At 52.1% G+C, this 14,104-nt stretch overlaps 1 protein-coding gene and 1 pseudogene across 2 annotated transcripts; one reads left to right on the top strand and one right to left on the bottom strand.

Moving 5' to 3' along the window:
- Nucleotides 1-8,990: 8,990 nt before the first annotated feature.
- On the bottom strand, nt 8,991-10,451 carry LOC136524507 (patatin-like protein 3; annotated as a pseudogene).
- A 1,757-nt stretch (nt 10,452-12,208) lies between these two features.
- On the top strand, nt 12,209-13,950 carry LOC136521519 (xyloglucan endotransglucosylase/hydrolase protein 22-like). Of its 2 annotated transcripts, XR_010775570.1 has the most exons (2): nt 12,209-13,377; nt 13,509-13,950. XR_010775570.1 is itself a non-coding variant. In XM_066515267.1 (1 exon), the coding sequence occupies exon 1, from the start codon at nt 12,346-12,348 to the stop codon at nt 13,222-13,224; it is 879 nt and encodes a 292-aa protein (XP_066371364.1). In that variant the 5' UTR covers nt 12,209-12,345; the 3' UTR covers nt 13,225-13,421. The 2 variants fall into 2 exon arrangements, 1 of the variants encoding a protein (XP_066371364.1); XM_066515267.1 differs by lacking the exon at nt 13,509-13,950 and having other exon boundaries at nt 12,209-13,421.
- Nucleotides 13,951-14,104: the final 154 nt, after the last annotated feature.

Genomic DNA, 14,104 nt, shown 5'->3' with positions numbered 1-14,104 from the left:
AGAGGGCAATAGTTGAGGAGGCTGAGCGTTGTCATGGTGGTCCACCTAGGACTGTCATGATGATAGAACCCTAACTGGCTATTGAGGAGGCTCGACCTCAGGGGGAGTCCTAGTAGGAGGCACAGCAGCAGCCCCCACCAGCAGAGCCTCAGCCAGCTCAGGAGACTCAGGAGGGTCAGCAGGCCGAGGAGACCAAGCCAGCACCCTAGCTACACCGCTTTGGTCAGGCTAGTGCTATAGTTCCACTGAGGCCAGCTACATAGCGTAGGGGTTCACGCCCACTGCCCAGACCACAGGGTCCACCTCTAGTGGTACACCTCGACTTGAGGGCCACAACAGCCAGATAGGTTCACCAGTTGAGATTTGTTGAGTTCGATGTGTGGTTTCCTCCGAGGAGGGATGAGAGAGCAGCAGAGGGGTTCTACACGCCGCTCCAAGAGGATTTATATAATGCCTATCTCAATAGTGGGGCAGTGTTTAGATCTCAGAGAGTCTGTAGTTTAGAGTCTATTGTGGCAGCAGCTGGAGAGCATATCCGCCCCTACTTGTCATATTTACCGGGGCTCGCAGATCTGATTGGCCGGACAAGAGTATATGTACCATCTTGGGTTCGGCAGTTTTATGCTTCACTCTACATTGATCCGCATCACAACTTTATTCACTTTGCATTCAACAGCAGAGATTATAGGGTGATGAGTTTCAGGGCCCGGGAGATACTGAGACTACAGGATCAGCCTGTCAAATTGCATGAGGTATGTTATGGACAGCAGGAGCCTCCCAGGCGTCCTCATGGAGGGTTGGTGCCCCCTACAGATCTAGTGCGACATTGCTTCAAGGAGCCCTTTGGTGAGGGGTTGAGCAGGAACCCCAGTGACCTGACTCATACCGCTCATGTGCTAGAGGCCATTATCAGGAGGACACTACTTCCTAGGTTGGGATACAGAGAGGGTCTGACTCGCCTACAGCTCTGGCTTCTTAATGCCCTGATGCAGCAGACCGTGTTCGACATTTGGGACCTCCTTCTATCAGAGATAGAGGATACTATTGTTGAGGGCTTCAAGGGTCGCAGACAGCTTCCTTATGCACATTGGGTCACATTCTTGATGCTCAAGTGTGTAGGTTAGGACCCCTAAGTTGGTTGCAGAGTACAAGGGTGCCACCACAGAGTTTCCCACATATAACATGGCACAGAGGATCAAGCACATCACTCCATAGGCACCCGCTCAGCTCAGTCGTCGTCCAGATGTTCTAGAGTCAGCAGCTCAGCAGGACGAGATCATTAGAGGCATAGCCATTACAGAGGAGGAGGAGCTTGAGGCACAGCAGGGGATGACCGAGTCCAGTGATAGTTCGGATGATGACTATCTGTCGATTCCTCAGATGCCTCCATGCAGACATGATGTAGAGGTCGACAGTTCTAGCTCAGCTCCACCAGCACCGTAGACGGACCCTGCACTGATTGCCATTCTTAAGCGGATGTAGTAGGATCAGGCACAATAGGCATAGGAGACCGCTGCCAACTTCGCACAGTTCCAAGCTCGTCAGGACGAGTTCTAGAGGCAGCAGCAGCAACAGCAGATGCATCACCAGCAATTACTCATGCAGCAGCAACTTATGGGATTTATGCAGCATGTAGTGACAGCACTTGGGGCCCCACTACCACAGCCCTTGCCCCAGCTTGCTCAGCCTGCCACCACTTCAACGACTCCAGCTATATAGCCCAGTGGGCTTTAGAGTCAGGGATAACCTTCAGCTCAGTTTGCTTCACCTACAGTTCAGGTGTCCCATTGGTTGTCCTCACCAGTGGTTGCCCCATAGTTTACTCCATATCACATGGGCTTCTCACTGGAGCAGTCACCCTCGCTTTTTGTGCCTGACACGTCAGTCTCTAAGAGTCTTGGAGCATCTTTCAGCGAGCTGACCGACATGCCTACACCTCCTCATATGCATACCACCGATCCTTCTACAGTAGCTCTAGTCGCGGTGACTACTTAGAGGCTCCCTTCGTCTGTCGCCTCTTTAGATCCTACGATAGACGGACTAGTAGCTTCACAGGCAGTACCAGCCCTAGCTCAAACCCAGACCGCTTCAGCAACACTTCCTACCATAGAGGGTCAGTCAGTACAGAGCTCAGGGTCAGATGATGATGGTGCCCAGTTCCAGCTTGCTCCACGTACTTCAGCGCCCGACTCATCTGTTGTAGCTTCGCCGACCGACCCTTAGGTTTTTGTGTTTGACGCCAAAGGGGGAGAGGGTTCAAGTATGTAGACTCAGGGGGAGCAACTTTTAGGGGGAGCTAGTTATCTAGTATTAGCTTATTATATACGTTTGGAGTTTTATCTGTGTGATACACTATTACTATTATGCATCGTGTGTTACTTTTATGCATACTATTATATCTATGTGATAGTGCTATCTATGTGATTGTGATATATGACATGTGTGCTCGTTACTTTACATTATTCATATGTCGTATCACTTGTGTTATGCTCATTTGCCTTTGCTTCCGCGTTTATACTCTGATGCAAATGAGCTTTGTTACTCGTACTCATGCTTAATTCATATCCTTTGAGTACATTATGTTGGCTTGGGTCATATAAGCTTGACTAACATTTTTGTTCTTATCAACAAAAGCTTATATGAACAAAGCCCGTCAAAAACCTCACTCTTTCACATACTCGAGGTGGTATTGTCATCAATCACCAAAAAGGGGGAGATTAAAAGCATCTAGGCCCCTAGTTGGGTTTCGATGATTAATGACAATATAAGATTACTATGACTAATGTGTGTTTTGCAGAGATAAGTTAGTTAGGTCATGGTAATGGAGATCGATTGGGCAATCAAGGTGGTCATGCCCCTACGATGGAAATCGTTTTGGTTTTCAAAGGATGGACGACAAGGTTAAGGATGACTAGTTCTAAGTGTCGATTGGAGTTGGAGAGACACTTAGAGTAGTTTAGGACTTTGTTTTTCCTTTGGCCGTACTATTAAGGGGGGTATGGACGGGTAGCTTGACCTAGTTGAGTCTAGTGAGTTAGGTGTGGTGCACACTTGTTGAAACTAGCTCTAGGCAGCTCCTATGAATGCCTAAGATCCTTTGGAGCAAACTTCATCCACATATGTTCGAGAGTTGGAAGTGAATGGAGGATCAAATGCTGATCGGACGCTGGCCGCAGGGTCCAGTCAGTTCATTTGATCAGCAGTCTGCATTCGGTGCGACCGGACGCTGGAGAGGTCAAGTGATCGGACGCTGAAAGGCAGCGTCCGGTCGTCTCCAGTAAGGTTCCAGAGAAGGGAATCTACGACCGGACACGTCCGGTCAGTACTGACTGGACCCTGAGGGTTCAGCGTCCGGTCGAGTCTAGTAAGGTTCCAGTAAGAGTTTAATGCGACCGGACGTGTCCGGTCAGTGGTGATCGGACCCTGCCAGCGTCCGGTCAACACATTTTTACTGGTTCATGGGTTGAACTGACCGGAGCGTCCGGTCACCCCGCAGAAGCTCATAACGGTTTGTTTTTTAGGCTGCCTTATAAATAGAAGCTCCACTCGTGTGTGGAGTTACTTTTGCTCATTCCAACAACTGAGAAACACGTTTGTGAGTGCTAAGAAGAGCAAGGTCCTAGTGAGGTGATTGAGATTTGAGAATCCAAGAGAGTAGCCTCATTAGTGAATCAAGAGTAGTCAAGTGTGCATCCATCTTCTCATTAGGCTTCGCATGGTCAAGTGAGAGTTCATGCTTGTTACTCTTGGTGATCGCCATCACCTAGACGGCTTGGTGGTGATTGGGAGCTTGGTGATCACCAGGCGGAGGTTGTGGGTGACCCAACTCAAGTTGTGAGCGGCTTTGGGTGATTCGCCGTGACGGAGTGTCGAAGAATCAACCCATAGAGAGCACTTGATCCTTGCGTGGATCAAGGGGGAGCTACACCCTAGCGTGGGTGCTCCAACGAGGACTAGTGGGGAGTGGCGACTCTCCGATACCTCGGCAAAACATCGCCGCGTTCCTCTCCCTCTTTACTTTGAGCATTTACTTTGAGTATTTACTTTGAGCAATTCAATACTTGTATTTACATTCATAAAATTGCCATGCTAGAGTAAGTTTGGAACATAGGTTGCAAGTCCTTTGTGCGTTAGCTTGATAGAAACACTTTTCTAGGCATAAGGGGTTAATTGGGCTATCCATAGGATTTGATTATTGCAAGAAAATTTAGAATTTGCCCAATTCACCCCCCCTCTTGGGCATCTTGATCCTTTCAGGCGACTAAGAGGTGTTTCACAAACCTCGTCTACATGATAGAACACCGCAAAAACCGACCCACAAGTGAGGTAACTCAATGACACGAGTAATTTACTAGAGTTACCTTTCGGCGCTCTGTCGGGGAAGGTACAACTCCCCTCACAATCACCGAAGACGGCCACGAACAATCACCAACTCATGCCGATCCTCCACCGCTGCACCAAGTCATCTAGGTGGTGGCGACCACTAAGAGTAACAAGCAAAATCCACAGCGCAAGACGAATACCAAGTGCCTCTAGATGCAATCACTCAAGCAATGCACTTGGATTCTCTCCCAATCTCACAAAGATGATGAATCAATGACGGAGATGAGTGGGAGTGCTTTGGCTAAGCTCACAAGGTTGCTATGTCAATGAAAATATGCAAGAGAGTGAGCTTGAGCCGGCCATGGGGCTTAAATAGAAGCCCCTATGAAATAGAGTCGTTGTACCCTTTCACTGGGCACACTGTGGATGACCGGACGCTCCGGTCAGACTTGATCGGACGCTGGCCCTCAGCGTCCGGTCGCCTGATGGACGCCACGCGTCACTAGCTTCAAACGCTGTTCGTCAGATTTCAACGGCTACGAAGCTGACCGGACGCTCCGGCAAAACTGACCGGACGCTGAAGCCCCAGCGTCCGGTCGTTTCCAGTAAGCTCCCCGTGACATATTTTTTTGACCAGACACGTCCAGTCCACCTTGATCGGACACAGACCAGCGTCCGGTGCAATACCCTAGGTACTGTGCAGACCCGTCAGTTTGACCGGACACATCCTATCAGCGTCCGGTCGCTAAGTGACCCAGCGTCCGGTCAATAGACCGACGTACGCACCCTCTACTACCACTGACCGAATGCACTGGTCCAGCTGAGGCCAGCGTCTGGTCACTTGCAGTGACTTCCAATTTTTCTATCTAGGGCGCCGGTGGCACCATCAGACTATCCGCACTCTACGGGCGGACACTCCGCCGGTGGAGTTTTCTTACCCTTGCACCTAAACTTCTCCACCCTTGATCAAATGTGCCAACCACCAAGTGTATCACCTTGTGCACATGTGTTAGCGTATTTTCACAAACATTTTCAAGGGTATTAGCACTCCACTAGATCCTAAATGCATATGCAATGAGTTAGACCATCTAGTGGTACTTTGATAACCGCATTTCGATACGAGTTTTACTCCTTTTAATAGTACGGCTATCTATCCTAAATGTGATCATACTCACAAAATGTCTTGATCACTTAAAACAAAATGGCTCCTACATTTTATACCTTTGCCTTGAGCCTTTTGTTTTTCTCTTTCTTTTTTTCCAAGTTTAAGCATTTGACCATCACCATGCCATCACCATTGTCATGATCTTTGCCATTGCTTCATCACTTAGAGTAGTGCTACCTATCTCATAATCATCTTGATAAACTAGGTTAGCACTTAGGGTTTCATCAATTAACTAAAACCAAACTAGAGCTTTCAGTCTGCCCTCTGCATTATGGGTGGTCGATAGCAGCTCCTTAGCGACGCCTGTTCCTCCTACACGTGTACGGGCTCCGCGCTCCGCGTCATGGTTAATAGGCTAGCTAGGGCTGGAGACTTAGCTACACACTAACTGTTTGGGTGGTTTATATTAAATACATCTTCACACCAACTAATCGCCGAGCTACTTACGCTATTTCATCGCCATTGCTGATTTTTGTCCGGAGTTCATATATTTGTATATCATGTACTACCTGTTCTACATATTTGTATTGCAGGATCATCGTCCAGGTGATCGGATCACCTGGTGCTCGGACTTTACCACCGATCAACTGGTCGGACCGCTAGGATCATCGACTTTGTCGCCGACCAGTTGATCGAACTATTCGTCGACCGCTTCTGCTCAATGCTCACTTCGCCGCCGATCAGTTGACCAGATTGTTCGTCGTTCGAATTCTTCGTGCTCAAGGACTAAGTGGGCACACTTCACCGCACAGACATCGCCAGTTACGTTAGACATCGCCAGCTACGTCGAGGACTCCTCGGTGCTCGGACGTCGCTAGCTACGTCGGTGCTTGGACATCGCCAGCTACGCCGGGGACTCCTCGGTGATCGGACATCGCCAGCTATGCCGGGGACTCCTCGGTACTCTGACCTCGCCAGCTTCACCGAGAACTCCTCGCTGCTCGGACGTCGCCAACTACACCAGGGATTCCTCGGTGCTCGGACATCGCCGCCTACGACGGGGACTCCTCGGTGCTTGGACATCGCCGCCTATGCTAGGGACTCCTCGGTGCTCGAACATCACCAGCGACACCGAGGACTCCTCGATGCTCGGACGTCGCTAGCTATGCTAGGAACTCCTTGATGCTCGGACGTCGCCAGCCTACGCCGGGGACACCTCGGTGCGCGGACATCGCCGGCTACGCCAGAGACTCCTCGCTGCTCGGACGTCGCCAGCTACGCCGAGGACTCCTCGGTGCTCGGATGTCGTCAGCTACGTCAGGGACTCCTCGGTGCTCGGTCATCGCCAACGACGTCGGGGACTCCTCGCTCCTCGGTGCTCGGACATCGCCAGCGACGCCGGGGACTCCTCGCTCCTCGGTGCTCGGTCATCGCCAGCGACGCCGGGGACTCATCGGTGCTCCCTTGGTGGTCGGATCTTGCTACGTCTCATCGATGTGCTATCAAGCTACTCCATGTTGTTCGGATCAGGGTGCTGATCTTGGGAAGCACGTCTGGGGTCTTAATACGCGCATGTCGGACGATGTCGACAAAGCTTTCAGACTTCTTTTTCTTTGACCCTGCTACAAGATTCATTTTTCATCTTCCAGCAGGCTTGGGGACTAAGTGGGCACACTTCACCTGCGGTGAATGTGCACTTTTCTCATCTCGTGGCTATGCCCGGAGACTGGCTACCTGCTCGGCTGGTCTTCTACTTTCTGACCCTGGCACCACATGACTACGTCACCTACTGTCAGGCTCGAGGACTCGCTGTGGGGGTATGGCCCCCGATATCCACAAGAAAAGACATGGGCCGCACCATCAGAGGCGGCACAACCCACAATATCAAGACGTGCACGACGCTGCTCGACATGCACCGCAAGATTTTATGTAGTACCAAATATGATATTTTTCTTGTAACCCTTCCCCTCCAGACTATATAAGGAGAGGTAGGGGTCCCCTAGCGGATAGGCTACATCAAGATACATATATATACAGTCACGCAATATCATACAATAGCCAATACAAACTAACAAATCATAGGAGTAGGGTATTACGTTATACTGACGGTCTGAACCTGTCTAACTCGTGTGTCTCTGTTGCCTTCTTGTTCTTGATCTCATGCACATCTGCCGATCAATCTACCTTCGTGGGATATCCCTCGAAGAACTGCGGACGATACCCTGTCGATAGACGGCCACCTCAGTTTTGGATGAGTCGATTTCTAAGTTAAGTGGGACCTTTATATAAATAAACAAAACTATTACAACTGTTACTTTCTGTTGTCAAATAAAAAAATAGTTTCATAGCTGCTTTTGTCCGGCCGCTCTCTCACAAGAAATCATTAGTCGTTCGTGCTTCTTTATTTTAATCGTTTTTATCAGCGATGAATCGACTCATGCAGGTGAATTGGTTCAATCCTCTCATCGGACGAGTCGATTGCTCCAGTGGCGTGAGTCGACTCATGGCCTGCCACCTCAGCCCATGAGTCGCTTTTACGAAACTAGCACGGCGCCACATTTATTTGTTACTCCATATTTTAACTTTTCTAGATTTTTATTACAGGATTTGAAAGGAGCAGAGTACTCTATCCTACCATGCTGTAATTGCCACTTCTCAAGCGCACAACACGATTGCAATGCAATCTAGCTTGTTTAAATATTGGTTCCACATTCTATATATTCCACTGGCTTATCATATACAGTCTATTTGGTTCATGACCAACCATGCCATAAGTTAATCATGTCATAGTTTTTCTAGTAGCTGTTGGGTTTGCTGCCATAACTATAGTGTACCACACTTTTTTAGCACCCGGTCCTATACGTCATAGACCTATTTTCTTGTCAAATTTTGCCACTAAGTGTGGTTTCAATTTGCTCATCAAACTTTCTCTGGCAGTCACAATTTGTCGAATGCTAGACGTAGCAAGTTTTGATCATCAACCAAACATGCCCATAATTCGTCATGCAGTTTAAAGATCTAGGAGATCGACCATTACAGTTCCAGCTGTTCACAATTTCTCATGTCTAATATACTCCATCTAGTACCCTAACCACAAGATGCCATAAAAATTTTGTTCTCATTGTAGGCATATAATTGATATTTTTTTTCTATGCTAGTATTAGCCTTTACGTGCACGTTTGCACCTAGTCTTCATGATTTCTTTCGTCTGCCTTTTAATATGTCACCGGCTGGCGTGCACGCTTGCATGTCATACTCTATTTTGTTGACTATTTTGTACTAAACCACGGCTGAGGCCATATTTGATCATAAACGTACAGGTCTAAGTACAAGAATGATTCAACGTTTTTTTTATACTTTGTCTGATTGAATATTATAAATTTGCATTAGTTCAACTGAATTGTTAATTAATGTTGTATAATTTTACCAAATTAACTCATATACGGTTGTTAGCGACCGATATCACTGATACCTCAGCAAGCACGAACAATCCGATATAACGAAGTGAGATTGAGTTTAGAGAAGAAGCACCAGTATGGGGGAAAGCATCTCATCAAATCTGTCAATTGGATTGCTCAGCTATCTGCAATAGCACGTGTAGTCTAAACCATTAGAAGCAACTGAAATATTGCTTCACACTCAGTCAGACAGCACCGGTACTTCATGCTTAGGGATAATTGTCTGGCGAAAATTAAAGTGATGGTCGTTTGCTGGCGGACACCTTGTTTTAAACCGTATGTCAGAAGACACTCTGGTTCGGTGAAATTAGGTCACAGGTCATCACTGAACCGGTTGTAGCTGGTTGAGGAGAGAGAAGAACGATGAAATGACGTTCTTGTCCGTGTCACTTTCTTCTTCCTCTCTCCCATTCTCTTTTTTTTCTATTTTCTGTGTCGGCGCACGAAGGCGCTGAGGCGGCAGCTGCCAGTGTGGCGGTCGAAGGCCCACTGCTGCTAACCTCGCATCCCTCACCCGCGCGCGCGGAGGGCTTCACCAGCACCACGGGGTCTTGCTCTCCAGCCGGCGGTGGTGCTCCTGGACCAGCTGCTCCGCCACGCGCGTCCAGCCGCTCGCCGTTGGTCTGCGCCATCAGCTTCTTGCCACGGAATAGCACCGACTCACGCCCCGCTCCGCCAGCGTGCCTCCACCGTCTCGCCGGGCGTAATGCCGTTGCCCTGGATGCGGACGTAGTTGGTCGCTCTGCTCTCCCCGAACGCCATCGTCACGGCCTGGTCAACCTGCGATCGAAACAAAACAAACCGCGAGAGGCGCATTGTCAGTCCTGTCCTGTCCGTTTGTTCGTTCCAACTGCTACCCTGTTCGAGAAATGGTGCCGGTCATGCAGGCAGGCTCACCATGTCGGCCTGGTAGGCTCCGGCGATGCGCAGGAGGCTGGAGGATGAGGGGCGACCCAGCAAGGAGGCGACAGCGGGCGCGCTCCCGCCGAGGGAGAGCACCACGAGGTCGACCGCGCCGACAGCGAAGGGGAACTCGCGCTTGTTGTGGAGCACATGCGTGAGCGCCACGGCCGTCGGGTTGGCCACAACGGCGGACGCTCCACCCCCGCCGGTCCCCGCCGCGGCGTGCAGCCTGGTGTGCCCATCCAGGGACGCCACCTCCGTGGGGCCCACGCCGTAGGCCGCAGCGCACACCTGCCACAGCGGGAAGTCGAACGCGTCGGCCTCCACGGCGTCGGCGCGGGAGAACACGAACGGCGCCACGCTCGCCATGTCGTAGCACGGGATCAGCGGCGGCTTCGCGGCGTCGCGCACCGTCAGGTCACCGAACACCTTTCGGAACAAGGCCTCGGGGTGGGCGCGCCGAACGACATCGACATCAGGCCCCCGCCGCTCCCGCCACGCCCCCCTGACAGGACCTTGTGGTTCTTGGCCACGAACTCGCGCGCCGCCTAGGCGGGTAGCCGGCGCGCGAACCGCGGCGCCGCGAGGAACCCGCCGGCCCCGGAGCCGACGGCCAGGTTGAAGAAGACCGCGACGCGCGCGGCAGGGGCAAGAATGTCATTTCACCATTGTTCTCTCTTATCAACCGGTTGCAACCGGTCCATGGTGCCTATAGCCTAATTTCACAGAACCAGAGTGTTTTCTGGCAAAATGCTCCAAATTGGATGTCCGCCATTAAAGGACGATCACTTGGGATGTCCAACAGACAATTATCCCTTATGCTTATCATAGACAACACCCTCAGCAATATAGTCAGAAGAGGTATGAAGATGTGTTTAATATTAAACATATGAATGTGTAATTTGTATCTTTAGTAATCACTAACAAATAGCATAGGACAGCCCGAGGATCCCACAACTGCCACATTTGAGCACAAGTTTTGATCATGCAACTGTATAGGTGTACCTATGTGGGAAAATTTTTCTGTTCGCACAACATATGGACAGGGGAATTTTTCTTTGTTCTAGTATTTTCCCTATGAAAATAAATTGATTCTTCTTAAATTTCTGTATATTTTTTTATGAAATCTTCTGCATTCCAAACAGACCATTAGTTCTTGTACTTGGACGAACGGGGCTGTAATTTTTGCTTCATGATACAGCATATTTCTAAAGTCACACATGAGCACATTATCAGAGAAAACACTTCAGCCATGTCAAATGAGGATAAACACAGTAACAAGCATCCTTCAGTGTTCAAATTTCCTTGTAACGGATTCAAATTCGGCAGCCCCTGCCTCGATCTCGACATGTCCAAAAGCGGTCGTGTTGGTTTGTACTAAACGTAGTCCAAATCAGCACACCTGTATAGGTGTACCTAACGACAGCATGTTGGAAGGAGAAACCGGTAAGCACTCCAGCTCGACTGCCTGAGGCCTGAGCTACACGGCCTCTGCCTGTGTACGAATACGACTGTACGTGTATGGGCTTCCGTCGCTAGCGCCACCGCCCGTTCAACTGCTCAGCGTAATGGCGGATCCAACTTTCGTCCCAGCCCTACTACGGACCAATGAAAGTCTCACCGGACACCGGCGGCACTGCATGCGTTTTTAGCCGTTTACCGTGGACACCCTGCACCTGCAGCATGCAAGTACGGACGTACAACTCGAATGCCATGGACGGGAAGGCTAGGGCAGCCGCCGCGTTCCTTCTCCCATGGGGTCAAGGCAAGAGCAACCGAGCAGAGCAGAGCCGGCAGCCGGACTCGGCACATGCCACGGCCGGATCTCGCCGCGGGGCTGGCAGTGGCCGTGGCAGGCGGGCAGCACGAGCGGGGCAAGCAGCCTGTGCCCCTGCGTGCCTGCCCACCACCAGCCGGCGCCTCACTGTAAAGCAGCGAACGCCCCCGTAGCACTAGCTAGCTAGCGCCACTGTGCGCGGCCGGAGCACGCAGAGGAAAGCAGCGCCAAAAGCTGCACGCGCGCTTTCCCCGCCCGGCACCCGGCACCCGGCTCCCGGCACGGCTAGGCCACCCCTTTCGCGGATGCCGCCGGGGTCGGGTCGGGGTGGACGCGTCACGCGTCCGCGCGTGGGCAAGTAAAGGCGCCCGCGCCGCGCGGCCCCCACCGGCGTGGACGTACGCGCGGGCAGCCAGCTTCCGCTGGATCCAAGGTGCGGCCAGCCGTGTCGTGCCCTAAATCTACCCGCATTCACTCCGCGGAGACGCGCCATCCTGCCAGCCAGCCCAGCGCCGGAGCCGCCCGGCACTCGCCCGTTGGTTCACCACCTGCCGTGCCCGCGGCTGCCTGCCTGGCTAGCTGGCTGCCACGGCTAAGGAACCGCACCCCGGCGCTCCCGTATAAATACCACCCCACTCCATGGCCATCCCAACCCACTCACACACCAATCGAAACATCTCTCAAGTCCAAGTTCCTTCCTTCCCCACACACGCTACTCACACCACTATCACTAGCTAGAGCTCCGGCAGTCACAGACACGAGCTAGAGGTGAGAAGAAGATGATGATGATGAGGCCAGGGGCACTAGTTGCCTTCGTGGCGGTGGCGTGCTTAGCGTCCATCGCACACGGCGGCAACTTCTACCAGGACACGGAGATGACGTGGGGGCAAGGTCGAGGAAAGGTGGTGGACGGCGGGCGCGGGCTGGACCTGACCCTGGACAAGACCTCCGGCTCCGGGTTCCAGTCCAAGAACCAGTACCTCTTCGGCAAGATCGACATGCAGATCAAGCTGGTGCCCGGCAACTCCGCGGGCACCGTCACCACCTTCTACCTCTCCTCCGCCGGCAGCGCGCACGACGAGATCGACTTCGAGTTCCTCGGCAACGTCTCCGGCGAGCCCTACACGCTGCACACCAACGTGTTCACCCAGGGCCAAGGGCAGAGGGAGCAGCAGTTCCGGCTCTGGTTCGACCCCACCAAGGGCTTCCACACCTACTCGGTGGTGTGGAACCCGCAGCACGTGATCTTCGCGGTGGACGGCACGCCGATCCGGGACTTCAAGAACCAGGAGGCGCGCGGGGTGGCGTTCCCGCGGACGCAGCCGATGAGGCTGTACGCGAGTCTCTGGAACGCCGACGACTGGGCCACGCAGGGCGGGCGCGTCAAGGCGGACTGGACGCAGGCGCCGTTCGTGGCGTCGTTCCGTGGGTTCAGCGCCGACGCCTGCGTCTGGGCTAACGGCAAGCAGCAGTGCCCCGTCGGCGCCATGGAGGCTGCGGCCGGGGGAGGGCGACGCGGCAGCTGGTGGAACCAGCAGCTTAGTGACATGAGCTACCGCCGCATGCGCTGGGTGCAGAGGAAGTTCATGATCTACAACTACTGCACCGATGCCAAGCGGTTCCCGCAGGGCGTGCCCGCCGAGTGCAAGCTCCGGTGAGGATGCGTGTGGTTGGATCGATGGATGAACGAACACGAAGCCACAGTGCACGATCCCTCGTCGTTCGGCCTCGCCGTGGTGGAAACCAGAGAGATCGGTGGTCTGGTCTGGCGAATAATGTTTGGTTTTGCCATGGGCGATGGCAATGTAAATGTACTAGCACGCATGTCACATTATTCTTTCGTTTGTTTTCTGCACCACCGGATGTACAACTGCCTATATGTTCGTGTTTTTTAGCATAAAAAAACACATGATTTTTTAGCCACGATGCCTCGTACCTGCAGGCACGGGAGTGGCCTTCGCGAACCTTCCCAGAACGCCGAGCCTCTTCGAGCGGGCACACCAACAACTCAAGAGGACACTGCAGACCAACAGGCACGCTCCCCGTGCACGTGTTGGCTCCTGCATCGCCACTTCAGACCAACAGGCCAACCATCGCCTAGGACGAGGCGGTCCACTCGCCGACCTGTGCAGCACGCTCCCCGTGCCGGCGAGGCGCGCCTCCAGGGCCTCCAGGCGCGCCTCCAGGGCCTCCCCCGTCGGCCACGCATTCTGCTTCGGCGGCGGTGGTGTTGGATTTGTGATTTATTCTTTCGTACGAAAAAAATTTGTGATCTGTAATATGTGATCTGTGGAGGTTAAATTGTGATCTGTAATATGTGATCTGTGGAGGCTGTAGGTTATATATAAAAAAAGGAAAGATAGAGGTTGTTGGGTCTTAATACTGTGATAAAAAAAATTCATGTGACGAGAGACACTCTTTCGAATAGTAGCGATCGAGTTCGTTTCTTTTCAAATCTATGTGGTGTGGGCTGTGCTTTCGGACAAGATTCATGCATGCATGTGTGTTCTGTTCTCTCATCTCCATCGGAGTCTGACT

This window comes from Miscanthus floridulus, chromosome 18, assembly GCF_019320115.1.
Source record: "Miscanthus floridulus cultivar M001 chromosome 18, ASM1932011v1, whole genome shotgun sequence".
In the NCBI taxonomy this organism is placed as follows: Eukaryota; Viridiplantae; Streptophyta; class Magnoliopsida; order Poales; family Poaceae; genus Miscanthus; species Miscanthus floridulus.
Note: the sequence above shows the minus strand (reverse complement) of the source record. Positions and strands in the feature narration are given on the sequence as shown.